The sequence below is a fragment of the Berghia stephanieae genome, chromosome 7 (assembly GCF_034508935.2).
Source record: "Berghia stephanieae isolate SIO BIC M18660-M18661 chromosome 7, UCSD_Bste_1.3, whole genome shotgun sequence".
In the NCBI taxonomy this organism is placed as follows: Eukaryota; Metazoa; Mollusca; class Gastropoda; order Nudibranchia; family Aeolidiidae; genus Berghia; species Berghia stephanieae.
Window position 1 is genome coordinate 30,083,829 of NC_088366.1, and position 27,666 is coordinate 30,111,494.

At 38.8% G+C, this 27,666-nt stretch overlaps 1 protein-coding gene across 6 annotated transcripts; it reads left to right on the forward strand.

The window, feature by feature from the left end:
• Positions 1 to 27,558, forward strand: LOC144977031 (uncharacterized). Of its 6 annotated transcripts, none has more exons than XM_078921743.1 (7): positions 1 to 43; positions 1,765 to 2,090; positions 2,986 to 3,130; positions 5,359 to 5,487; positions 15,842 to 16,063; positions 19,904 to 20,100; positions 21,917 to 27,558. In XM_078921743.1, the coding sequence occupies exons 2-7, from the start codon at positions 1,790 to 1,792 to the stop codon at positions 22,420 to 22,422; spliced, it is 1,500 nt and encodes a 499-aa protein (XP_078777869.1). In that variant the 5' UTR covers positions 1 to 43; positions 1,765 to 1,789; the 3' UTR covers positions 22,423 to 27,558. The 6 variants fall into 6 exon arrangements, with proteins under 6 accessions (XP_078777869.1, XP_078777866.1, XP_078777871.1 ...); XM_078921740.1 differs by lacking the exon at positions 1 to 43 and adding an exon at positions 227 to 327; XM_078921745.1 differs by lacking the exon at positions 1 to 43 and adding an exon at positions 488 to 533.
• Positions 27,559 to 27,666: the final 108 nt, after the last annotated feature.

The window sequence follows — 27,666 nt, forward strand, 5'->3', positions numbered from 1 at the left end:
TTCACCTAGCTTTGCAATGCGCGGGAATTGGAGTTTTTAAAAGGTATTTTTTTTCATTTTGATTTCTTTTCTTTCGACAAATCATCAATGAACTTGTCTTTGTTACAATTATTTTTAGGTAGCTTAATACTATGTCTTCTTTGTAGTTAGATCTCAATTTACCAAACAGTAAAAGCTCGTGGAACGCAGAGATAAATTTCTTTTGGACGGCCATATCACATTATGGCCTCATTTTGTTTTGGAGGTCTGGCAAGCAAGAGTAAATTTTTTTTGGCTTGGTCAATGATCAACGAAGCCTTCCATAGTATTCTAGCAGGAAAAGTATTTGTAAGCATTTTTGATAACTATTTTGTCCATAATATATCTACATTTTCGATTGCTTGAACTTCTATTCTGTGGTCGTGCATTTTGCAGTTGCTATTCAGATTTTAAAGAATAGCCGTGCCCCGTATTAAATAGTGGCTAAAAAAGCTAAAATCCCGAAGCCATGTTTTTTTCGATGGATTTGGGTCACGGGTGAAATAATGTCCAAAGTGGCAACTAAGTTTAAATTTACAAATCTTTAAATTTTATTAATTTTTTTTATGACCAAAATTTTTTATATTCAAATCATTTCTGTCTTCATTCATAATTTCTATCTCCTTGATGACTTCTATTTCTATGCTCGTTCCTATCAATGCAGCTCACGGGAATATGTGTAGGTAAAGCTGGAAGGAACTGTGACTTCATGCCGCTATTCTCATCATTTTCAATAACAGTAAAGTGTCTTTCTTTTCCATACTTAGTAGATAGATGGAAGCCGTCAAAGATCAGTGGGATTTGGCGGAGTCGCCCACTAGCGCAAACGGTCGAAAAGAGGCATCTGGTAAAACCTGACATCGTTACGCCCACGCGGATTAATTGGTTGAGTTTTCGGAGCCGTTCGTGAATGATCGAGTGCAGAAAAAGAAGAAACTGGATGGATCGTCATCATTAATATTCTCTCTCTCTCTCTCTCTCTCTCTCTCTCTCTCTCTCTCTCTCTCTCTCTCTCTCTCTCTCTCTCTCTCTCTCTCTCTCTCTCTCTCTTCACTCTGCACTCTGCCTTTCTCTGTCATTCACTCCCCCCCCCCCCCCCCCCCCCCGGTGTGTGTCTTCTTACTCTTACTCTCACTAAAAATTACTTTTATTCAATTCCCCTTTTCTCTTTCTATGAGTCTTACTCCCACTTTGCAATTTTCGACACCCCCATCCCCCTATATCACTCTCGTGTGTCTGTGAAGAAACAAAATTTTAGGGATTTTATTTTCCTATGCCTCAAGCTTTGTTGAAACATGCTCATTTTTATTTACTTTTATTAATTTCTTTTCATGATAAATAAGTCCTGTCTGGAAACAGTCCCCAACTATCACAATTCTTGCTCATTTAATTATTTGTCATTCAAAGACATTTTCAAGTTCAAGCCAAAATCAGGCATGTTTAAAAAAATACAAAAAACAAGAAAAACCTAAATAATCTTAACATTTTAATTTTAAACAATTTAACCAAAATAAAACCAATCACTGCGCAATCACCACATTTTAACAAACATATTAACTCTATTACTAGAGTGACATTGGGTGATCATGTATTAGATGGGTGGGAATTAGGAGCTATTTTATTAATTGAAGTTAATTGAAATTAGGGCTGGCCTTTATTTATTTATTTATTTATTTTCTGGTTTCTTTTTGAAATTTCTTGCCATTCAGACTGGACTGATTTTTAACTTTTTTTTTAATGTTCCAGAGTATTAATCAATTGAGAAGTAATCATGGAGCAGAATGGGGTGGAAGTGACTGTACAACAATCCTCTGAATTTATGGGCAAACAAGAAGTTTCAAATGAAATAAACAACTCTATGCAAGAGGGTCAAGTAGAGGAAGATGGAGATACTACTTTGGCCACTATCAAGAAGGATGTCAATGATGAAGAAGGGGGAGGAAGTGAGAAAGTTGGCATGGAATTTGACTCTACAGATGTGTTCAATGCTGTCTTTGGCACGAAGCGAGAATTCGACAGTTGGGATGAATATACTGATTACCTTGAGGAATTTCAGTCAAAGAGTGGAACCAGTAAGTCTCTAAAATGTCCATAGAAAACAATGCAGGTTAACATTATTATTAAGCTGATTACTGAAGTCTAAATACTGTATTTGTCCAGGGATATAGGAAGTAGGTCTAATTTATCCATTTTTTAGTTGTGTATAGTAGACCTCTTGTTACTGCAGCAGACCCTACCACTACAAAAGTAGAAGTACAAATTTTGGGCTCCAACCTAAGAACTGTATATAGATCTTTTATTCAATAAAACTTCTTGAAAATGAAGTTCTGGTGCCAGAGCTAGAATATTAGAGAGATTTTAAAGCATTTTTTAAAACATTACGGTCAAATCAGTAATTTTAAAAGTTAGGTAATTCGTTATAATGTCTACTAATGAGAAATATCTGTAGGGTATGGAGAAATGCCTTTTACTTTTTCCTTTTTACTGGCGCTGAAATGATTTAAATGTCGCAAGTGCTGTAAAACCCTTAAAAACTTTAAAACTAACACAAATCAGGTGTAAATAGAGTACCTGGCGTTAACAGCATTGTCTCTATCAGAAAGAAAAAAGTTGTAATATCGCCTAACAGGCTTTGATGTCTCGTCCTACATATAAAGTGTTGCTGTTGGCTAGGAACCCCTTGTAAAGCACATTGAGCATGTTAAGTGGATATATAATACTGAAGTTTGTTCAGGGTTTGGGTTGTTTTTTATGGGGGGGGGAGGTGTTGGTTTTTAAAATATTTTTATCCAAGATATGAATTAACAAAGACTACATCAATTTTATTTTAGACCATTTTAAATTGACAAATCATACAAAATAAGGCTGGAAAATGGAATTCTGTACTTTTATTTGTTGCTTAAGGCAGATCTGCTTTTCTTAAACTGAATTATACATCATATATGCTAATTTTGTTCTTAATTTCAGGATTTAAAGCAAGGTCAGCCTGCCGAGTGGACCATGTAAATGAAAGACGTATTGGAAGCCCGATTCCAGAACGATTTGTTTATGCTGCCATCAAAATGATTTGTGTTCATTATGGGGAGGGTGGTGGATCTGGAAGAAGGAAAAAGTAAGCATTGCCTGGTGTTTATTTTGCACTGGGCAAGAATGATAATTTATGAGTGTGTGACAATTATAGATACGGACATCGGGTGACTACAAATTATGAAAAGCATTGAGCATATTGAATCCATGAAAATTTATTAGTCAACTGATATTTTTAATTTGTGAAAACTTTATTCAACTATACTTCTCCTGTTCAAGTCAGTGGTTTGTTTTATAAAAGGCTTCCTCTTCTGTATTAATTTAAGACACAAGACTTTTTTTTTAAAGATAAAGTACTCAAATAAACTCAAAATATTTTCCCCTTGCCTCGATGTAACTATGGATACATAGTCATGGTGGGCTGATGTATATTTCACAAATTGATACCTGGTTTTTGGACTAATTGAGAGAGATGTTTTAATGCACTAAATATTATCTCATCAAATCAGAATTTATTGGGCTTCACATGCTCTATATTTGTATTAGACACATCATGTGATATTTTGTCTCAGAGTCAGAGTTGATAACACTAAAATGTACCAAATATGAGATGTGAAATATCATCCTGAAAAGGAATCTATGACTTCCAGATTTATTATTACCTAATACATCAATCTATTATTACCTATTACATCAATCTATTATTATGATAGAATAGAGTGAATTAGATTTAATATTACCCATTTCATCAATCTGTTACCATGATAGTGATTTATTATTACAGGGCTGAGAATCTTCCGCCTAAATGGTGGTTTATCTCCGCCCATCACCGAACAATTCCGCCTTTTCAATTTTTCTTTAATGAATAAAAAAGACTCGCCTCACAACAACTACATCAGCATCCCTACCACCACTACTATGACAACCACCACCACATCATAATCCCTACCACCAATACTACTACAACCACCGCCACATCATCATCCCTACCACAACTACAACCACCACCACATCATCATCACTACGACCCCTCCTACAACCACCACCACATCATCATCCTTACAACCGCCACCACATCTTAATCCCTACCACACAACTAATACAACCACCACCGCACCATCATCCCTAAGACTACCACTACTACAACTACCACCACATCATCATCACTACCACCCCTACTACTACAACTACCACCTCATCAACATCCCTACTACCACTACAACAACCGCCACCACAGCTTCATCCCTTTCACACAACTACTACAACCACCACCACACCATCATCTCTAAGACCACTACTACTACAAACACCACCACAACATCATCACTACCACCCCTACTACAACAACCACCACCACATCAACATCCCTACCACCACTACAACAACCACCACCACGTTTTCATCCCTGCCACAACTACTACAACTACCACCACATCATCATCCCTACCACCACTACTCTGAAAAATGTCCTCCTTTTTTATGACCAGTCATTCTCACCCCTGTTATTACCCATTTCATCAATCTGTTATTATGATAGAATAGAATGAATAAGATTACAATGTAAGTATAAGATTCTAGTTTCAAAAGGATCAGAATTCGGAAATTAAAAGCTTTTTGAAGTTGAAGAAACGAAACAAAATCAATAGATCAAAAATACAACATAAAATGATTAGAGCTTTTTTTTTCCCCACGATCTACAGAGGAGTGGAACAATCTGCTAGAAGAAATGTAGTGACAGCATCAAGTCATGAACAATTCTTGGCCATTCTGAGCACATACAACATGTTGGGTGTAGCGCTTGTCACCAGCACAATGGTGTTAGAGAAGAACTCCCCCTTCACCGGCTAGGTTATTTATTTCTCAAAATGTTTAGCTTAGAATTCAGGTTTAAGCATCAGGTTCACCCCAACATGATACTAATTTGAAACATATCTGATGTCATTCGCTCATTTCCAATTTACTATTTAGATAATTTCCCTGTAGTTCAACTTTCTTGTATTATCCAGTACTGATGGTTTTCCTAGGATCTGCGGAAATCCGCGATTTTGGAGTCAAAGGACGAATTTCCCCCAATCAAATGTACTGGCAGTGAAAGACTTGATTCGTGGGGGAACAAATAGGTGCAGTTTCCTACTCTCCAGAAAGTAGCTAGATTATCAACGATAATTTATCGTCTCAATTGCTCTAAAAGTGGGGGTTCATGCAGTAAAATTGTGGCTTGAAGGAAATCATTCAAAATTTTCCCCCTTTCTCACTTTTTGTCATCATCTCAGGTCTGATTATCGAATTATTCAATTTTCATTTCATCCTCAGCTATGTGGGAAAGGGTTGTGATGCCATGATGCGTGTGTCCTACAGTAAAGGAGCAATGAGGATCACTCAGACTCATCTAATCCACAACAACCATGACCTCATCCATGAAGAAAATCACCCTTCAACCAGGTAGGGATTTGAGTTTCACACATCTGTATCAAAATACTGCAGTCAGCTTGAGATAACATCTTCCCTGATAAACTTTTGCTTCAAGTGTTTTTAAAATTGACTGAATCAGTCAGAGAGTATTATTATCAATGTGCTAATTCGCTGAAAAAGGGGGAAATTTAGATTCTTTGCGGGTGGTCTCTTAACTCTTCCCTTTTTGTGAAAAAAAAAAAATTCTTGTTTGTTTGTTTTTTCCTCTCTTTTTTTTTTCTTTATTATGAGTTTGGGATGAGATGAAAAATTTCCTTGGCCTCTTTTGGAATATACATATTAACGATCTGCAGGTCTGTCTACTTTAAAATATTACATTAAAATTAAAGATTTTAAAAAAAGAGTAATCTTAGTAGTAAACCTTATAAATTACATAGAGTAGAATAACTAGCTATTTAGCAGTATAAATTGAAACCAATATCTGCTTCAAAACTGCTGCTTTTTTTGTTTTTTATTTTGAAGTCCAGGAATTCTAAAATGAATGAAGTCCCAGCATCACTACACTACATTCATCATCATCATCATCATCACCATCACCATTACTCCCACGTCCACCAAAACCTCATCATAAACATCATCACTTCTACTGCTCCATATGACCATCATCACCATCACTACTACCACCACCACTACTAGAACAGTTTGGGAATTGGTTTACAATCTTCATAATCCAAACATCTCCGTTGCCAATATTTTGTCCAGCTAACAGAAACATTCAAATATGGAATCAGTACCTAAAATGGCATTTCATATAGTTTTGACCTCAGATTGTGGCAATCTAAGCCTACCATTGCAGCAAACAACAATAAGACTATACTGCTTTCACCATTGGCCAATGTGTTATTAATTAAAATTGTGTTTATGTATGCATTTTAGATGTTTTTTAAATATTTTGACGTGGGGGGGATTGATTTTTAATTTATTTTTTTTAATTATTATTTTTATTATTTTTGCATGTCTTTAGTAAAGTTGTATTGAGGTTCCTTTTCAAAAAGGAAGCGATGTTTGTTTGGATTGGGTTTTTGTTTTTTGTTGTTTTGTTTTTTTATGAGTCAATATCTTTAATGCTACTAATTGGCAATTTAAAAAAAAAAGGAGCTGCCGGGTTGAAGTTGCAGAGAGATTACAAGAAATATAACTTGAGCAGGGTATTGCTAATTCTTGGTGAGCAATTGAGGAAAGTGAAACATTCATAATTTATAGGGACGATTGAAAAGTAGGAGTGTTAAATGAAAGCAAGATCAAATGCCAGTCAAAGACTTACCTTTACCTTAATCAAAAACAATAGTCTTTGTATGCCCAATGATATCAATATCAACAAATGACAGGGGTTGTCTATTGGATTGTGTAAACTGACCAGTCACACATGACTGACGCTTTTCAAATTATTGCACACAGAGTGAGGAGGCGGGGCTGTCTGCCAGTGATGATAGACAAATAAGTCACCTACCGTATCCTAATTGGATCTGACAAAGCGTTTTTAATTCCGATTATACTTCAGTTGTTTGTAGACTGCATTGAATTAGATTGGACAGAAAGACTGCAGATTATTATTATATTTGGATTATAAGTCATAATATTAATAATAATAATAATGCTGAAAACTTATATCTCTAAGTGTTTAAATAACAAATTACTTTGGCTGAAACATACTCATTGACACACACAACTCATACCATCTACTCCAGACGAAACAGATATCTTTTAAGCGAACGTTTAAGAATAGACAAAGATTCTTTATCACGAATGCTCTGTGGTAAGGCGTTCCAAACAGTAGGTCCGAAATGAGAAAAGGATCTCATTCTAGCATTTATAACTTCTCTATGTTGTAATGATTTGTTCCCGTTAGTTGGAATCCGGAAACAAGAATTTTCAGATTACGTTGTACAAATAAAGAAGATATACCGCTCCTATGTGATCTGTCCAGAAAATTAAGACATTCAGGTTGTGGAGTTCGGGATTACAGAGACGTAGAAAACGGTAAGGGCTGCCTGAAGCCGGTGATCGTAAAATACTAACGAAAGAGTGAAAATGGAAAGGCTTCGTATGGGAACAAAACAGACAATGGACGTTTCGGGTACAAACCCTTCGTCAGCACAACAATACACAAATAAACGTGGAAAACAAATAAAATATAATGAAAAATAACTTGTATCGTCTGTACTCAATGGTGGTTGCAGTATGAATGAAATGTTAGCGTGGCGTGGGTAGAGGATAGGGTGCCCCAGGGGGTGATCTAATTGATAAGCAAAGGTCAGCGTCAGGGAACAGAACTTTCCAGACTATAATGGAAGATAAAAGACATATTGGTAGTAGTAGTAGTAGTAGTAGTAGTAGTAGTAGTAGTAGTAGTAGTAGAACGCTGTAGTGGAACAGTAGGGGGCGGTGGAGGGGGCGAGGTGAAAGGGTCACGGCGGAGGTGGGGGGGGGGGTTTGTTGGATGAGCGAAGGTCGAATCTTCGCGAAGGAACGATGCGATAGTAAAGTGGAATACACCAATAAATAGATAGATGGATAGGCAGATAGATAGGTAGATGGTCAGAAAAGAGGGGAGAGAAGGGAGAGAGAGAGAGAGAGAGAGAGAGAGAGAAATTAATAAAAGAAAAAAAATTAAAATAAAAATTTAAAAAATAAAAATAAAAAAAAAATAAGGGGGGGGGGGGGGGGGGGGGGGGGGGGGGGGTTTGGTTTGAGGCGGACCGTAGAGAGGGGAATCAGAGAGAGAGAGAGAGAGGGGGGGAGGGAGAAAGAGGGAGGGGGGACAAAGACAGAAAGAAAGAAAGAAAGAAAGAGAGAGAGAGAGAAAAAGGGTGGAGGGGAGGTGAGAGAGGGCGAGTAAACAGCAGCACTTGCGTGACATATCGAACTGTGCAGACACAGCAGTGGCCAGACACTTCAATCTGCCAGACCACTGCGATGTACAGTGTGTGCGTGTGTGTGTGCTCAGTTTTTGCCATTCGGACACTTCCGCCCGTCGACGTAGGGAAACTCACCTGATCAAGTTGTTGGGAACGCTGACTCCACGCGGACTCAACACCAGGATTGACCACCACTAGATGTCAACGTCACCCATATTCATCACCACTGCTGCTCTCACTTCTGCCACTACAGTTACTGCTGCTGCTACTACTACTACTTCTACTACTTCTACTACTACTACTACTACTACTACTTCTACTACTACTACTACTACTACTACTACTACTACTACTTATACTACTACTACTACTATTACTACTACTGCTACTACTACTACTACTGCTACTAACTACTACTACTACTACTACTACTACTACTACTACTACTACTACTACTACTACTACTACTACTACCACTACTACTACTACGACTACTACTACTACTGTTCATACTACTAAAAGTACAACTCTACCTACCTACCTATCTATCTATCTATCTATCTATCTATCTAGCTAGCTAGCTAGCTAGCAATCTATCTACTGATTATCCACCGATTCATAGTCATCTACCTTCCTAGCTCTCTCTCATTGTGTCCAATCATCCACTTTTTCATCCATTAATATACATATAGACCCAGCTATCACTCGGCTGTTTACTCGCCCTCTCTCACCTCCCCTCCACCCTTTTTCTCTCTCTCTCTCTTTCTTTCTTTCTTTCTTTCTGTCTTTGTCCCCCCCTCCCTCTTTCTCCCTCCCCCCCCCCTCTCTCTCTCTCTCTCTCTGATTCCCCCTCTCTACCGTCCGCCTCAAACCAACCCCCCCCCCCCCCCCCCCCCCCGCCCCTTTTTTTTTTTTTTTTTTTTTTTTTAAATTTTTATTTAATTTTTTTCTTTTATTAATTTTTTCTCTCTCTCTCTCTCTCTCTCTCCTCTCTCTCTCTCTCCTCTCTCTCTCTCTCTCTCTCTCTCCTCTCTCTCTCTCTCTCTCTCTCTCCTCTCTCTCACTCTCTCCTCTCTCCTCTCTCTCCCTTCTCTCCCCTCTTTTCTGACCATCTACCTATCTATCTGCCTATCCATCTATCTATTTATTGGTGTATCCACTTTACTATCGCATCGTTCCTTCGCGAAGATTCGACCTTCGCTCATCCAACAAACCCCCCCCCCCCCCCCCCCCCCCCACCTCCGCCGTGACCCTTTCACCTCGCCCCCTCCACCCCCCCCCCTACTGTTCCACTACAGCGTTCTACTACTACTACTACTACTACTACTACCACTACTACTACTACTACTACTACTACTACTACTACTACTACTACTACTACTACTACTACTAAATACTACTACTACCAATATGTCTTTTATCTTCCATTATAGTCTGGAAAGTTCTGTTCCCTGACGCTGACCTTTGCTTATCAATTAGATCACCCCCCTGGGCACCCTATCCTCTACCCACGCCACGCTAACATTTCATTCATACTGCAACCACCATTGAGTACAGACGATACAAGTTATTTTTCATTATATTTTATTTGTTTTCCACGTTTATTTGTGTATTGTTGTGCTGACGAAGGGTTTGTACCCGAAACGTCCATTGTCTGTTTTGTTCCCATACGAAGCCTTTCCATTTTCACTCTTTCGTTAGTATTTTACGATCACCGGCTTCAGGCAGCCCTTACCGTTTTCTACTTTTCCGTTTTGATTCATTTGAGTTTTTTTCGTTGATTCACTTGAATTATACTTCTGCTGCCATACCGTGTTTTTGGACCGTCCCCATCAGTGTTACCTAGTACTTTACGTAGGTATAGTGTTTATTTCTGTTTTATTTGTACTGCTATATGTTGCACTTTTTAAATATACTTTTCAGTTTATCAATCTAGTTTTATCCAACATTGCACTATCATCACCTTTTCATTACTCTCATATTTATATATTTATTTACACTCTTCTCCCCTACCAGTCTACCTCTTTTAGCACACTACCCCCCCCCCCCCCTCCTTATCATTTACATCTCAGCATTATTTTTCACCACACCCACGTTTTCAACCACTACCTCTCTCTTACCACAGTCTATCCCTCCCTTCCTTTCTCTCATTCACTCGCCTCTCCAGTTTACCTATACTTATTGATTACCTTACTCATCCTTTTAGCCTTTCGCCCTCTTTCCCTATTTTCACCATGCCTCATACATCTCCCAAGCAACTCTTGCGTTCTTCCTTACGGGACATTCGTACGTTTCTTTCCTCTTTCCCTATCCACCTATCTCAAGTAGGCTACACTCTCGCCCACGCCACCCTCTATAAAACTCGAGCTAGCAGCCACTTGAATTTCTTAATGTACTGCCTTAGGAAACGCACGGCCCCTAAAGGATTCGTTTCACATTTCCACCCTTCTTTAGGCTCTCTAACCTCATCCCAGTTCTCCCAGTTTCTGGAATTAGAATCCAAGTGTGCCATGCAACGACTTAGACTTACTACAGACATCCTTCGCAAACAGATATCCAAATTAACACACACCATCGACACATCCTCCACATGCTTGAGGCATCGTACTTATCATAATCATTTACTTTACAAAGCCATTAGGTTATTCATACATTTATGTAATCAACATTACCATGCATGCTTAAATTATGTCAAAACCAGTAAATTAGATGCTCTCTTTCCTAACAGAATTACACATCTTGACGATAACCTCCCTTCCCATTCGGCAACACTCCCATCGGTGGATTCACCCATTGAACCTTCCTCTGGCCCCACTGCTCTTAATGGCACCCATAACCAGCCAGTCACCATTGGTGGTTTGGGAGTCCCTCCAACAGCCGGGGACCAGTCTGGAAGCGATCAATTCACCCCACCCACCAGCGAACCCACCCACGTGATGGATAATGTTGGAGCTATCCCCCCCAGTAGGAACCACAACAACCACCGGCTGGTGGTTTCTGTCCCCTCGACCATCCAGTTGAGCAGTGCAGAGGAATCGGTCTTAAGGAAAGGTCTCAAGTTCATCCCACTGCGAAGAACGTCCGACCAGTCCCGCATTGAGTCGGATGTACGTCGCTTCATGCGTATTTTACGCTTGAAGTATCACTTCAAAGATGATGAACGTGACCATGACTATGACCGTGACCCTGAGGATCCGTTTGCCGCTTTCTCACGACGTAAAAGAAACTGGACTCCTAGTCCTGGCAAGTCCCCTACACTCGACCTGTTTATCCAGACTTGTCTTAGACAGATAGAGGCACTACGACCCACACCTATCAAGAGGTCTAACCTCACCCGTCTTGAATGGGCTGCCGTACGATCACTTAGATCACGTCGTGATATAGTGATCAAAGCGGCTGATAAAGGAGGGGCCGTAGTTGTTTGGGACGCTGAGCTCTATAGAGCTGAGGGTCACAGGCAATTGAGTGACCAGATATTTTATGAGAAAGTGACTTCGGACCCAACACTTGCTAACAACACCAGAGTCCACCAGACAATCCAGTCTTTGATATCGCAGGGAGAATTACCTAGTAGAGCAGAGGTCCTTAAACACGACCCCAGCGACCTAGGTAATCCATGTTTTTACATGCTCCCTAAGATACACAAGATCCGGGAATTGTCTGACACTCCACCTGGAAGGCCGATTGTGTCGGCTATCTCGTGCCCCACTGAGAAGGTATCGCAGTTCCTCGATGCGGTATTTCAACGTATAGTTCCCACCCTGCCATCGTATATCAAGGACACTAACCATGCTCTTGGTGTCATTGACGAAATTCGATTCCAGGATGAACGTCCACGGCTAATTTTCACCATGGATGTGAAGGCACTGTACACATCCATACCGCATCCTGACGGACTGCGTGCCATCAGGCATTTCGTCGACCGCCATCCATTACCAGGGATTTCCAGCAACAGCATTGTGAGGCTCACCGAACTTGTGCTCACACTCAACACTTTTGAGTTCAATGATGTATTTTTCCATCAGATCTCAGGTGTTGCGATGGGCACCAAGATGGGTCCCTCATATGCTAACCTCTTCATGGGCTACCTTGAGGAAACCTTCTTCCATCAGTACAGTGGACCTGCCCCCGAGCTGTTCAAAAGGTACATTGACGACTGTTTCGGCATTACGTCATTGACCCACAGCCAGTTGAAAGGGTTCATCCTAGCGATGGACTCCTTCCACCCGTCCATAGAGTGCACTTATGAGATTTCAACCTCTGAGGTGAACTTTTTGGACATCAAGGCTGTATTGACCAGCACGGGCGTACGGACCACTGTACACTACAAGGAAACGGACAGTCACAGCTACCTGCTCTATCGGTCATCCCATCCGGTGAGGTGTAAAGACTCCATCCCATTCAGTCAGATACTCCGCTTGCGGAGACTCTGTCTGGAAGATGATGAATTTGCGCTTCAACGTGATCGCATGCTCGATTTTTTTAGGGCACGGGAATATCCCGAAAGGGTTTTGCTTAAGGCTGTCCGGAAAGCCAGCCTCGTGTCGAGAGAAGCAGCAATGAGGCCTCGCAATGCCAGGAAGCAGGAGACACAGCGTCCCATTTTAGTCCTCACGCATCACCCCCATGCCGATCAAGTGAGGAACATCCTATTGCAGAACTATGGGATCCTCCAGGCGGGCGAAGACACACACAGAGTTTTCTCAGAACCCCCGTTGGTAGCATATCGACGGGATCGTAACCTGAGGGATCTCCTTGTCAGAAGCCGCCTGGAACCCATACCTAGGGATGGACCTAAAGCCAGATCGTGTATGCGACCCCGATGCAAGACTTGTGGGCACCTGTGGGAGTATGACAGAGTCAGCTTTCCAGACAAGATTTGGGACATCAGGCGGCCGTTTACTTGCACTGACCGTAATCTAGTCTATGCGATTACGTGCTCCCTGTGTGGGATTGCTTACGTTGGTGAGACCGGAAAGAGGCTGGGTGACAGATTCGTGCAGCACTTGCGTGACATATCGAACTGTGCAGACACAGCAGTGGCCAGACACTTCAATCTGCCAGACCACTGCGATGTACAGTGTGTGCGTGTGTGTGTGCTCAGTTTTTGCCATTCGGACACTTCCGCCCATCGACGTAGGGAAACTCACCTGATCAAGTTGTTGGGAACGCTGACTCCACGCGGACTCAACACCAGGATTGACCACCACTAGATGTCAACGTCACCCATATTCATCACCACTGCTGCTCTCACTTCTGCCACTACAGTTACTGCTGCTGCTACTACTACTACTTCTACTACTTCTACTACTACTACTACTACTACTACTACTTCTACTACTACTACTACTACTACTACTACTACTACTACTACTACTATTACTACTACTACTACTATTACTACTACTGCTACTACTACTACTACTGCTTACTACTACTACTACTACTACTACTATACTACTACTACTACTACTACTACTACTACTACTACTACTACTACTACCACTACTACTACTACGACTACTACTACTACTGTTCATACTACTAAAAGTACAACTCTACCTACCTACCTATCTATCTATCTATCTATCTATCTATCTATCTATCTATCTATCTACTGATTATCCACCGATTCATAGTCATCTACCTTCCTAGCTCTCTCTCATTGTGTCCAATCATCCACTTTTTCATCCATTAATATACATATAGACCCAGCTATCACTCGGCTGTTTACTCGCCCTCTCTCACCTCCCCTCCACCCTTTTTCTCTCTCTCTCTCTTTCTTTCTTTCTTTCTTTCTGTCTTTGTCCCCCCCTCCTCTTCTCCTCCCCCCCCCCCCCCCCCCCCTCTCTCTCTCTCTCTCTGATTCCCCCTCTCTACCGGTCCGCCTCAAACCAACCCCCTCCCCCCCCCCCCCCCCGCCCCTTTTTTTTTTTTTTTTTTTTTTTTTAAATTTTTATTTTAATTTTTTTTTCTTTTATTATTCTCTCTCTCTTCTCCTCTCTCCTTCTCTCTCTCTCTCTCTCTCTCTCTCTCTCTCTCTCTCTCTCTCTCTCTCTCTCTCCTCTCTCTCTCTCTCTCTCTCTCTCTCTCTCTCTCTCCCTTCTCTCCCCTCTTTCTGACCATCTACCTATCTATCTGCCTATCCATCTATCTATTTATCGGTGTATTCCACTTTACTATCGCATCGTTCCTTCGCGAAGATTCGACCTTCGCTCATCCAACACCCCCCCCCCCCCCCCCCCCCCCCCCCCCCACCTCCGCCGTGACCCTTTCCCCTCGCCCCCTCCACCCCCCCCCCCCCCCCCCTACTGTTCCACTACAGCGTTTCTACTACTACTACTACTACTACTACTACTACTACTACTACTACTACTACTACTACTACTACTACTACTACTACTACTACTACCAATATGTCTTTTATCTTCCATTATAGTCTGGAAAGTTCTGTTCCCTGACGCTGACCTTTGCTTATCAATTAGATCACCCCCCTGGGGCACCCTATCCTCTACCCACGCCACGCTAACATTTCATTCATACTGCAGATTACAGAGACCAAGTGTGCCAATTTTCCATATATTTACGGAATTCAGTATGTTATAAACCCTCAGTATATTTTCCAATCACCTGCTAAACAGGAAAAGAAATATATATAATGTCTTTTTATTGGAGTTCAGCACTCATAAAGGGGTTGGTCTATATGTTTGTGTAAAAGTTCAGTAAATTTTTGCCTCCTGAATGGGCAACCCTGACAGAGACCCCACTGTCTTGCGAGCAACATCTCATTTTTGGGAGGGACAACTCCATTTGGTTTTTGCCACAGCTCAAAACAAAGCTGTCTCGTTTTGTGTGTGCATGGCATGAAAGTTTGTGCAGTGAACCGATTTGCAAACCATTTGTCAATTAGAGAATAGGAAACAGCTGTTTGCTGGATTTGGGGGAAAAAAACGTATTTAACCCTTCAGAGGCAAAATTCGATCTTAATTTAATTTAACACCAGATCTTACTATTTTCATCAGAAGACAAGTAACAGAAATGCAATTATAGCTTAATTTAAGCCCGAGTCACAATACTCTTACTGCTCACTTGGTGGAAACGGTTTATTCTGCCTTAAGATAATATAGTGTTAAAGGGAAACTATTATCTGAAAACAAAGAATCAGTGTCGCTGTTAAGGGATTAAAATAGTTGCATGCTCAGTGAAAATCCTATGTACTATGTCATCAGGCGACCCATCATTTCTTACGTCTTCTCCCTTTACACGTTAAGGTGTCTTTTGTCATAATGTGATCCCTTACCCCTCCCATCTCATGGCAAAAAGAGCATTTTCTGCATTAGTTTGTAAATGTTTTTCACGGCTAGCTAGGCTATTCATTTCAAACCAAGACATAGAATAGACCCTCAAAATAAATTTCTCTTTGGAGTGAATAAAGGGAATATCGGTTTTTGTTGTTTTTTTTTCAGAAATTTTAGAGTCTTCAATTTTACAGAAGAATTGGATCTTTTGATTGTCAAGGAAGTGCTGAAAACAAATCCGTTTGAGTTCAAAAATGGTGAAAAGGAATGGTCACAAGCAGTGGACAATTTGAAGAGTTGTGATGAAAGATTTTCATCTTTAACTCTACGACTTATCAAAAAACGTACAAGGTTACTCCTGGACAATTTTAGATCCATCAGTCAAGGAAAGTAAGTACTTTAAAAAAGATGCAATTTTTGTGAATAATCGTTCAATAAATTCACAAGTGGCATGTCAGCCATTCAGTTGATTTCTAGTTATAACCACAGATTTTCTGATCTAAAAGAGGAGCTGCCTGATATCATTTTGTATTATAACTCCTGTTATCATTTGATTTTGTCACACTAATTTTTAAAAATTGTAGTTTGCTCATGTGAAGGCCAGGAGGATCATTTGTTGTCTCTTCTATCTCCTGTTTCTCTTTTTTTTACCTTTCAAAATAGCTTTGCATCCTTGTTCCTGGAATCAGACCATTTGGTTTTGCCCAGCCCCTGCCTGTGTATTTTGTTTAAAGTGATGCAGCCAGATGGGTGTATTTTTAAATGAGATGATCTTTCTGTAGTACAGGCCTGTAAATTTGCCGGCAATGCTGGCAATTTCACTCCGCCGGAGAGAAAAAAAAAAAAAAAATTTTCATTTTGTTTCACAGCCTATTGAATTGGTAAAATTCTAAGAAAATATTCAGGGAAATGGGGATCTTTGCTCATGTTATATTTAAAAAGCTTCAGCTTCAGGGGGGCAACGGACCCAAATGTTTCGCGGATTTTCAGGCAATTTTTTCAGGGGGCAGATGCAGGCCTGGTAGTATATTAAAAATAAGAAATCACATGTTTTAATAAGGTATTATGTCCAATATATGCAAATATGATAAAATTTATATATATCTTATATGAAATAATGCTGTTGGGTGTCAAGCCGCACCAGTATGTTTCTCATGTATTTTGACACATTCACTGGCACTGTTTCATACACACTTTATCAAATTAGGATGCATTTCATGTAGCGGAAAGGTCTAGAGCTGTGAAATTACTTTCATGCCCTCATGTCTTCAGCTTACCCGAAATATCCTCTAATTTGTGACATTTATCGGCCAATAAGTAATAAACGATTCTTGAGACATGGGTCCACTTTTATGGGTTTTCCCGGAATTCCGGATTACAAAATTACAGATACACAATGTTCCGGGATAGTGAGTTATAGTCGATTTTAGATCATCCTCTTTGGTCAATCAATACACATTTTGTGTGTCTAATTAGTCCCTTCAAAATGTATGCATTTTATTTCAAATATTATAATAATATCTTGTAAGAGGGGGGAGGTGTTGATAAACGATATACAGTTACGTCTCCATAATCCGAACACCTCCTTCCCAGCATTTTGCCAGATTACGAAGACATCGGAATAGTGGAATCACTAAAGTGGTATATAAAGCTTTGACCTATCTTTACAACAAACTATAGGACTGTAAAACTCTGAAAAAGTATATATGAAACGGTTCCAGGCAAAGCAGAGAGGAAAAAATACCAGATTTAAAAAACATCCCAAAAATATCAGCTGGGGATCAAACCTCAGACCTTCTTTTTACCAGTCTGTCATGCTACTTTACACCACAGAGGTTCACGATGGAACAATTAACAAGGGCACACATTTCCCCAAGTCTATGACAAAACAGAAACTTTACACCAGAGGAAGGGCAAAGACATTTGAGCTAGTTCCATTTTTATTTTGAAAGATACAAGGAAAACTCAGCCTGCCTCGCAGGGGATCAAACCTCAGACCTCCTGATTACTGGTCAGATGTGCTATCATTACAACTCAGAGGTCCCCGATAGTTGGGACAATTGAATGCCTATTTCATTTTCTTCACTAGGGTTCACATTTCCTCTGTGAACCCTTGATGCATCACAAAACAAACATTGAACATATGGGTGGGGTTCCTACCTCCCATAGTGGGCAGGGAGGTACTTGCTGTGTCTTCTATCCCCCTGTATCGGTTTTCCAACATGCTTTCTATCTTTGTCTTGGAATGAGATTACTTAGTTTTGTCCTGGCCCTGGTCGGATACGTGGCTGGTAGGAAAACAGTTGAATGTAGTTATAGTTTTGGGAGATATTTTTTTCCTTGTAAATCATCTGTTTTGTATTATTATTTTTTTATTTTTAACATATGATTTGTAAACATTTGGGTGTATTCCTCTTAGTTGGGTCTTGTGCTGGTGTCTGGGTAAGACTTTTAGGTGGTCTGAAACTTAGTACATTGATGGTTTGCTGTTGGAATCTACATCTGTTTCCTATTTGAACCAATTCTCCTTTGTCTTACCTTTTTTTGTGTGCTTTAATTGTAATTCAAGAACCTTTTACTATCCCATTTTCCTTTTTACTGGCGCTGATATAACCATAATGTGTTGCAAGCGCCGTAAAACCCTTAAAAACAAAAAACAAACAAACATTGAACATGAAAAGACAAAGATGAAGACATTTGAGTTCCCTTTATTTTATTTTGTAAATGTCAAAGTAACAAATTAAGGATCAGGCTCTGGTGTAAAAAAACATTGAACACGAGAGGATGAAGACAGATACAGTTCTCTTCTTTCATGTTCAATATTTGTGTTTTGTGGTGCAGCAAAGGTTCACAGCGGAAATGCCAATCCTTATGAAGAATATAGGCATTAAATCGTCCCAACTGTCTCTGTGGTGTAATGGTAGCACAACTGACCAGTAATCAGGATATCTGAGGTTTGATCCCTAGTAGGGGCAGGCTTGGTTTTTGTGATAGTTTTTTTCTTGTATTTTTTTCTCTGCTTTCTCTTGCAATACACACTTTTTCAAATCTTACACCAGTGCCTGCTCCGTAATTTGTTAATAGGACTATACCACTTTCATCATAGCTATTGTGTGGTTTATTAGAATTGTTTTTAAGATGCCAGAACTCTGGTTTCACTGGAAAAAATTCAGGTCTGGAGCAAAAAAAAAATTCTAGGTTCATGTGCACCTTCCATCGAATTCCGGTGAGGTCATATTGTTATAAGCATAGCCCCACCACTTCAAGGGTTATCACAAACACCACATCATTATTTTCACTGCCACAACCTCCCTCCTCCTTCATCTTCATCATAATTAGCATCATCACTACTACTGACACAACTGCAACCACCACATTTTCATCACTACCACTACTATTACAACCAGCACGACCAAATCATTACATATCATAATCACATTCACTGATTGGTGAACAAGTAAACATTTTCATTGGTGGTTTTAATGTAAAAAGCATTGATTTCATTGATTGACATGCAAGAATTTTCTTTTGGATGCCCACATTTTTTATTAATATTTTCAAGTGTCTTAATTTGGTATTTCATATTTTCACTGGAATTTGTTAGATTTTATATCTTTCTATTAAACGGCGCTGATGGTTTTCCTCGGATCTGTGGAAATCTGCGATTTCAGAGTCAAAGAAGGAATTTCCTCCTTTTAAAAAAATTACATTTTCCTCAGTCAAATGCACTGGTAGTGTGAGAGACTTGAGTTGTTGTGGAACAAATAGATGCGGTTTCTCACACAATCAATGATAGTTTATCACTCATTTGCTCTAAAAGTGCAGTGAAATGGGGTTTAAACTAAAAGACAATCATTCAAAATTTTCATCCTTTTTCATTTTATGGCACAATCAGCATTGATTAAATATTTCATTATTAATAATATTTGGGAGGGGGAAATGAAACTTTGACACGACATTGTTATGAGCGAGATGTTACAATCAATGTCATTATAAGTATAAGTGGGTTGCAATGTATAAAGGGCTTAATGTAAGCCTGGAATGCCTTGTATCATATTTTCAAACATTTTCAAGATGACTATTCACCAATACCACCCGTGAAAGCTCCACGCCACCAATCAAGAATTCACTTTTCCCTCTGAAAGCATTGTTTTCAATTCTCTCCTGCCTATTAATGCTCCTGTAGTAGTAAGAGATAATGTCTCAATTTTACTGTTTTTTCCCCTCCAGAAAACCAGCTGCAGATGATGAATTGGGCTCGATGCTCTTTAAATTAGACCAGATAAAAGAACAAAACAGTGAAGAAACCATCGCTCTGCCCAAGCCCAGAAAGAGGAGAGGACGTGGTCGCCCTCGCAAAGATGCCGTCAAGTCGGAGGATGAAGATGAATTTTATGATATTGACGATGATGAATTGGTCTCTTACAGTAAGTAGCATAGTGGCCAACAGTAGAATTACTTCATTACTATTTGAAATGCTGAGAAAGACAGGAGAAAATAAGAATCACTCTTCTCAATTGATATGATCTGAAGTTATGTGTAAATTTTAAGCATTTTTCACAGATATTGATAAGATTATCTGTGGTTCCACATCGTAATCAAATGATTATGATTATTTTGGAGTTGGTTTGAAGAGTATAGACCTTCAATTGTCTCATTGTTCTTGTAGCCTTATAATTGATATATGAAGCACAGCTGGAAAGCATCATACTAGCCATTGTAATCTGGTTTTAAAAAGAAGATTTTTGATTGATGAATTTCTATTTGTCCCTTCATTATTTGGCAATAGGCTATGTGTAATACATTAGGTGTGGCTGAAAAAGTCTTTACATCTATCGGATATATCAGATGTTTCTGATTGTATAAAACACACAAGTATACACTAGACATCAAAATGTGTGCTATTTATTCTTCCATCATGTCACCAAATTTTGTTTAGCTGCTAATCCTTGTTTTTATATAAGCTCTTTCAACTTGTTCCAACATGTGGGTCAAAGAAGTCACCTAAAAAGAATTTGCATCAAACAGCGGGTGTTATTGATTTCCTCACTGCTGAGAGATAAATGGTTGAAACGTATTAACGGTGACTCATGTGTTGATATTCGAACAGTTTAAAGTTGGGTTAATTATTCTACCGGAGCTAGCTGGTGCTGTCTCCACCAACATTAATCATAGGTTCACAGTGGCCGTCCACAAATTTTTTCGACCGCAGCAAAGCAACAACAAAAAATTGACAAACTTATCCAAGACAATCGTGGATAATACAATCAGACACTCTGCAATGGCTTGGAATTTAAAAGTTGGGTAAATGGTTCTATAAAACCTTGGTTACATATATAGATATGTGCTGTTGGTTACCGAGAATGCTCACAGAATCGCATGATAAGATAAAAAGAAGCAGTTTTCATGAAATTGTAGAACACCCACCCCAACCAACCCCTTTTCAATCCTGATCTAGTTCCTGGTGACTTTTTCCTTTTCTTTAGACTTAAGAGAAACCTCAAGGAGGCAGTTTCTAGCAATGATGGCAAGGTGTGGGTGGAGGCATACCTGCTAACACTTTCGCTTTTGTTGGAATCATTCCTATTTTCACTCTTCCTTCCTGCCATAGTTTCTATAATCCCGATTTTCAGAAATGATGATAATGATTTTAAAAAAAAAAAAGAAATAAAGGAGAGAGAGAGAGAGAGAGAGGGAGGGGGGGGGGGGGGAGGGGGTGGTGAAAAGGGTGAATTTTTTTATTTAAAAAAAAAAATGAATGTCAAAAGGGAGATAAGTAGGAAAATTAATTGCACTCCTTTCCCCCTTCCCCATTCCAATTACCTAACACATTTGATAGTTTTGCCGACTGTGCCAGAATGCTGTCTTTATTTGTTTGGTGGTAATTGTGATAGGGAATTAATAAGAGATTCTTCTTCTTCTTCTTCTTCTTCTTCTTCTTCTTCTTCTTCTTCTTCTTCTTCTTCTTCTTCTTCTTCTTCTTCTTCTTCTTCTTCATCATTTACATTCTTTTTTTTCTGTCTGTGAGCTAGGATCTAGCAACTTATTGAAGGTCCCACAGTTCAAGTGGTAGAGGGCCGGCCTACCCAGTAGTAACCCCCCCCCCCCCCCCCCACTCCCTGATTTCTTTTTAAAAATTTGATTTGACTTATTTGTATCATTTTTTCATTCTAATTTGTACCCCTACTTTAACATACTAATTTTTCTTTTTCTTTCTCTATTTTATTAATTCCCTCAATCCAGGCCCAGCTAAGAAGCCAAAACTGAAACAAACCCCATCCTCCACTCCAGTAAGAGCTGTAGCCAGCGGGGACATGTCAATGTCAAAGTTGTTGACATATCTTCAAAAGAAAGATGAAGAGGACAGAAAATTGAGGCGCAGGGAAATTGAGGAAGATAAGCAAGCAAGACGAAGAGAAATGGAAGAGGATAGAAAATTGCGACAGAAAGAGATAGACATGAGACGAGACGAGCTCACGTTTCAAAAAGAAAGATTTGAATTTGAGAAAACGGAGCGTAAGGTCCACTTGGATTTGTTGAAATCTCAGCTTCAGGTCTTTGAACAGAACATGATGATGAAACATCCGCAGCAACACCCTGCACAATCACAGCCCCAAGCACTGATGCCAATGACAATAACAACTCTGCCCCATCAACCACATCCTCAGCCCCAATCACTACAACAACCGCAGCAACAAGCAAGAGACATCAGGCCTCAGACAGACTACAATCAGTTCCATTACAGATAGAAAAAATGTAAAAGAGTTTCTGTGTCATGAAGATATCATTTTAATATGTGATTTGAAATGGGGGGGGGGGGGGGGGGCACCAGAAGGATAACTTTTTTTTTTATTTAATGGACTGGGAAGTTCAGGTCAACTGTTGCAGTCTCTTCTAACTTCTTTTGTCTTTTGTCCCTTTCAATGTGGCTTTGTTTCATTATCCTTGGAATGCAACTATTTGGTTTGGTTTGGACGCTGGCCATGGTTGCCAGTTCTCCAGTTTTGCAATATAGATAACTCGAAAATATTCAGTTTCAAAACTTCCAGGCTCTCATCAAAGACAGGATTTATTCATCGATTAATTGTTTCTGGTAAAATATAGCAAAAGTTACTTTGTCATTTTTTTCATATGTGGAAGCAGATTCACAATACATAAAACCTCTGTTCAGAGAGCAGAAGTCAAATTAAGCGTAATTGGCATCTCTCTTTTTCCAGTTTTAGCAAAATGATATTTCAGTTTCTGATTTTAGTCCCCTTAACCGAAGGCACCCATGACACTGGTAGGATGTGTATCTTGGAGGGAAACAGCTATTTTTTTTTTTTTTTTATTAATCATATCGCAATTATATATATGCAATTTTCATTAATATATATTATATGCCTTCTGGCTGAGATCATTGTCCTATGTCTGGTTGGACTTTATAAGAGGATTAAGACTCATTCAGGGTTGGGGTCTTTTGTGAAGAGCTCACTCTCACTTTGTCTTCTATCCCCCTGTATATCCTTTTCGTGGTTGCTTTCTGTCTTTGTCTTGGAATGAGATTACTTTGTTTTGTCCTGGCCCTAACCAATGTGTTTTCCAGAGGGGGAAACACTCAAATGTATAATATTAGTTATTATTTTTGGGAGATGAGATTTTTTTTTCCTTGTAAATCATCTTGTTGTTTGGGGGGCACTTTTGGTTTAAGATATAATAATTTGTACACATATGAGTGTATTCCTCTAAATGGTATCTTATGTTCGTGTCCTGGGTGGGGTTCCTTACCTCCCATAATGGGCAGGGAGGCACTTACTGTGTCTTCTATCCCCTTATATCTGTTTTCCAACATGCTTTCTGTCTTTGTCTTGGAGTGAGATTGCTTGGTCTTGTCCAGGCCCTTACCGGATACCCTAGCTAGGAGGGAAACAGTCAAATGTATAGTTAAAGTTTTGGGAGATATTTTTCCCCTTATAAATCTGTTATGCACTGTATTGTTTTGCTTACATATTATACGATTTGCAAACATTTTAGTGTATCTTAGTTGGGGCCTGTGCTTGTGTCTTGATGAGACTTTTAGGTGATCTCAAACTAAGTACTTTGATAGTGTGCTCTTAGAATTGGAATCTACATCTGTTTCCTATTTGAACCTATTCCCCATTGTCTTACTTTTTCTTGGGTGCTTAATTGTAATTCAAGAACCTTTTACTATCCCATTTTCTCCCATTTTTACTGGCGCTGATATGACCTAAATGTGTTGCAAGCGCCATAAAACCCTTAAAGCCTAAAACCTATGTTCGTGTCTGGATGAAACTTAAGGTGATCTCAAACTAAGTAGGTACCCTGTCTCTTACCTTTTATGGATGTTTTCAAGATCCATCATCTTTTAACTCTTCCCATTTCTTCTTTTTCTGGTAATTGTATTGGTGTGACATATAGTGTTGATATATGTCCTTAAATTCAAGAACAAGATAAGGTCATCGAGAGTTAACATTCTAATCAATTAATCAATGTAATACCTTTTGATATAGGAAGTGATGGCAGGAATAACAATGTCAGCGAATGCTCAACAGCATGTTTTGGTGATTTTTTAAAGATGGTGCAGTTGTCAAAACAGGTAAAAAACAGGTCTGCTGACCTCTTCAGTTTTGAGCAAATATAATTCCACATTTATGTTGGCTTATGCCCTTGAGAAGCAACTGGACGGCTGCTACACCTGTATGCTGCGGGTGGCCCTCAATGTAAGCTGGAAAGAGCACATATCAAATGAAGAGCTCTATAGTGACCTCAAAGATTCAAAAGAGAAGACTTAGACTTGCGGAGCACTGCTGGAGACACAAGGAGGAGATTGCAAGCAGCCTTGTGCTATGGGAACCACCTGAGCAAACCAGAAGCAGAGGCAGGCAGAATAAAACCTACATTGACTGTCTGCTAGATGACACAGGAATGGACAACACCCGGGAGCTGCGTACGCTTATGGAGGACAAGACAGAATGGCGAAGACTTGTGGCTCGTGTTGGGCGCCCCAAGGGGCGGCCTAAGTAAGTAAGTTATGTCATTTAGTTCTGTCCATGGCAATCTTGACCCAGGTCTGAATGTGATTTAAATTTTAAGATTAAGATTAACCAAATCAATCTGTTACTGTTAAATAAATTTGATTCTGCTATTTCATGTTAGTGGTATCAATCTAGTAATTATAAATATATGATATAACAAATGCATGCTAGTGTACACGCAAACTACTACATTCCTTCCAACATCACACATTCATACATTTTTATACATTTAATGTCTCTATCTTTATTCTTTGCTAATAGTCGTAAGTGGGAGTGTATTTCTCTTAGTGGAATCCTGTGCTTGTGTCTGAGACTTTTAGGAAATCTCAAACTATTCACATTGATGGCATGCTCTTGGAATCTACACCTGTTCCCTATCTGAATCATTCATCTTTGTCTAACTTGTTCTCGTATGTTTTGAATTGTACATTTAGAATTTTTCCTACTATCCCATTTTCTTCCTTTATACTGGTGCTCAAATGACTTCAATGTGTCACAAGCACCGTAACACCCTTACCAAAAAAAAAAAAAACGTACAGTTACACATACAAAATCTGTCTCTCTCATTTTTTGTTTTCTTAGGTTGTGTCGTATTTCAGTTGATTAAAAAATATGTTTTAATGTAAAAAGTCAGTCTTAATCAAATCTTTATTTGGTTCAAGAGAATTTATGTTTGTGGTTTTGCTTCAAGAATTAACTCATTGAATAGAAATTCATGTGGGGTTTTTTTTGTTGAATTTTTTTTTATCTTTGAAATCTTAATATGTTGTTCTGCCTTTTTGGATTTGGTAGGACTTGTTTTGGTTTTTGTGAACACTTTATTGTAATTGTAATCATGCTTTTCGAGCTGTCATTTGAATTTAACGGATGCTTTAGTAATAAACTTTGTTGTATTCTATTATTATTCAATTTTCTAATTATGCAAACTCAATGGAAGTTTTTTTTTTGTATTTTTTTGTCATGTAAAGTTATAGTAAATTTTTATTCATTGAAGAATTGTTTCATTGTAAATATGAATAGGAAACCATTTGCTTATACATACGTACACATGCAGATGTTGAAAAAAGGAATTTGTGTTCAATTCTACTTAGGGAAGATTTTAAATTTCTCATTTTAACTTTTATCACACAAAATTACTCTGAATTGTATATCACAGTAAAACTCACATTATGTCTATGCTTCTATGCAAGAAATACCTTCGGTAAAGTATACATTGGTCTTCATTAATTAACTGTACAACAATACGGAAAAAATGAATTTTTTGGGGGACTTAAATCCTAAGACTACTTATTTACAGCATGAGTTAATGACAAATGTTTTCAGAAAATTAAAATTTAAAAAAGATAAACAGTTTTATACACAAGGTCGAGAAATGTTACGGAAATCAATATATATATATATATATATATTTTAAAATATCTGAACTGTACTTAGATACTTCTTGCATGGATACATTGCTTTCAAATATCTACTTTTTATTAATCAAACTCCCATAGTGGGCAGGGAGGTACATGCTGTGTCTTCTATCCCCCCATACCCGTTTTCCAATTGTTTCCTGTCATTGTCTTGGAATGAGATTACTTAGTTTTGTCCTGATCCTTGTCGGAGTTCCTTGGCTGGGAGAGATATAGTCGAATGTACAGTTATAGTTTTGGGAGATGATATTTTTTTCCTTGTAAATCATCTCTCTGTTATGCATTGTATTATGTTTAGTTTACATATTATATTATATGATTGGTAAACATTTGAGTGTATTCCTCTTAGTTGGAACTTGTGCTTGAGTCTGGATGAGACTTTTAGGTGATCTCAAACTAAGTCCTTTGACGGTGTGCTCTTGGAATCTACATCTGTTCCCTATTTGAACCAATTCCCCTTTGTCTTACCTTTTCTTTTGTGCTTTGATTGTAATTCTAGAACTTTTTACTATCCCATGTCTTGCTTTTTACTGGCGCTGATATAACCTAAATGTGTTGCAAGCGCCGTAAAACCCTTAAAAACAAAACATTATTAATCAAACAGATTGATGACAGTACCTTTTAAAATCCAATGTAGTGGGTGAATGTTTTGTTTAAAGATCAATTCCAACAATCTCTTCTGCACATTTTCCTCTCTCCTTATGTTTTATATAGGTCAACTTGTATTTGACCAGGCCTTTGCTTATATCTCTTGAAGGGTGGCTTTCAGATGTCAGGTTATTTTTATGTTTTAATGCAGTAACAGTTATGAAGGAAAACAATCACATTAAATTTTTGTTAAATTTGTTTAGGGGAGGTGGTGTATAATTTTTTTAAAAGATTAAACTCTAGCAAAGAAATGCATTCAGAAAGGAATTATTTAAAATGAGACAGAGGGAACAAGTTGATAATTTTTAATTTTTTTGGAAATCATCTTTCTGAGCAATTGCATATTTATATCAAGAGGATCCCATTCCATTGTCTGTGTGAGTGTGAGACTTCAAGTAACCGAAGGCTGGGCACAGGGGTGGGGTACTGTTGATATATCTTCTTGTTACTTATTCCATGTCTTCTCAGGCGCCTGTCGTTACTGACCCTGACACTGAAATCTAAACCATTCTAATATTTGTCCTTTTGTCTTGTGTATCATCTATCATCTTCTTTTCATGGTGAAATGACCTTCATGTGTTGCAAGTGCTGTGAAATTTCTAAAACTATAATATACTAAACGTTGACCAGTCAAATGTACACGACCTGAATTATATTATTATTACCCTAGTTAAATCTCGCTACAGTTCCACTGTTTTCTAAAACTAAAACTTGATGTCATGCAATGTAATGTAATATTTTTATTGGAATCACAATTATCTGAATAAAAAAAAATTGTTTGATATTATGATGTGTTGGGCTCTTTATTCTCTAATGCACAAGATCTTGGTGAAGCGATGAGGGGAACCCCCCAACCACCTGAGGGACGAGGCAAATTTGATCCCCAGGGTTGAGG

Excerpts from the sequence above, each read along its gene's own strand:
- LOC144977031 (XM_078921743.1), top strand. The coding sequence starts at position 1,790 with ATGGAGCAGAATGGGGTGGAAGTGACTGTACAACAATCCTCTGAATTT. Across the intron at positions 3,131-5,358 it reads GGATCTGGAAGAAGGAAAAA|CTATGTGGGAAAGGGTTGTG; the intron begins GTAAGCATTGCC and ends TTTCATCCTCAG. Across the intron at positions 5,488-15,841 it reads GAAAATCACCCTTCAACCAG|AAATTTTAGAGTCTTCAATT; the intron begins GTAGGGATTTGA and ends TTTTTTTTTCAG.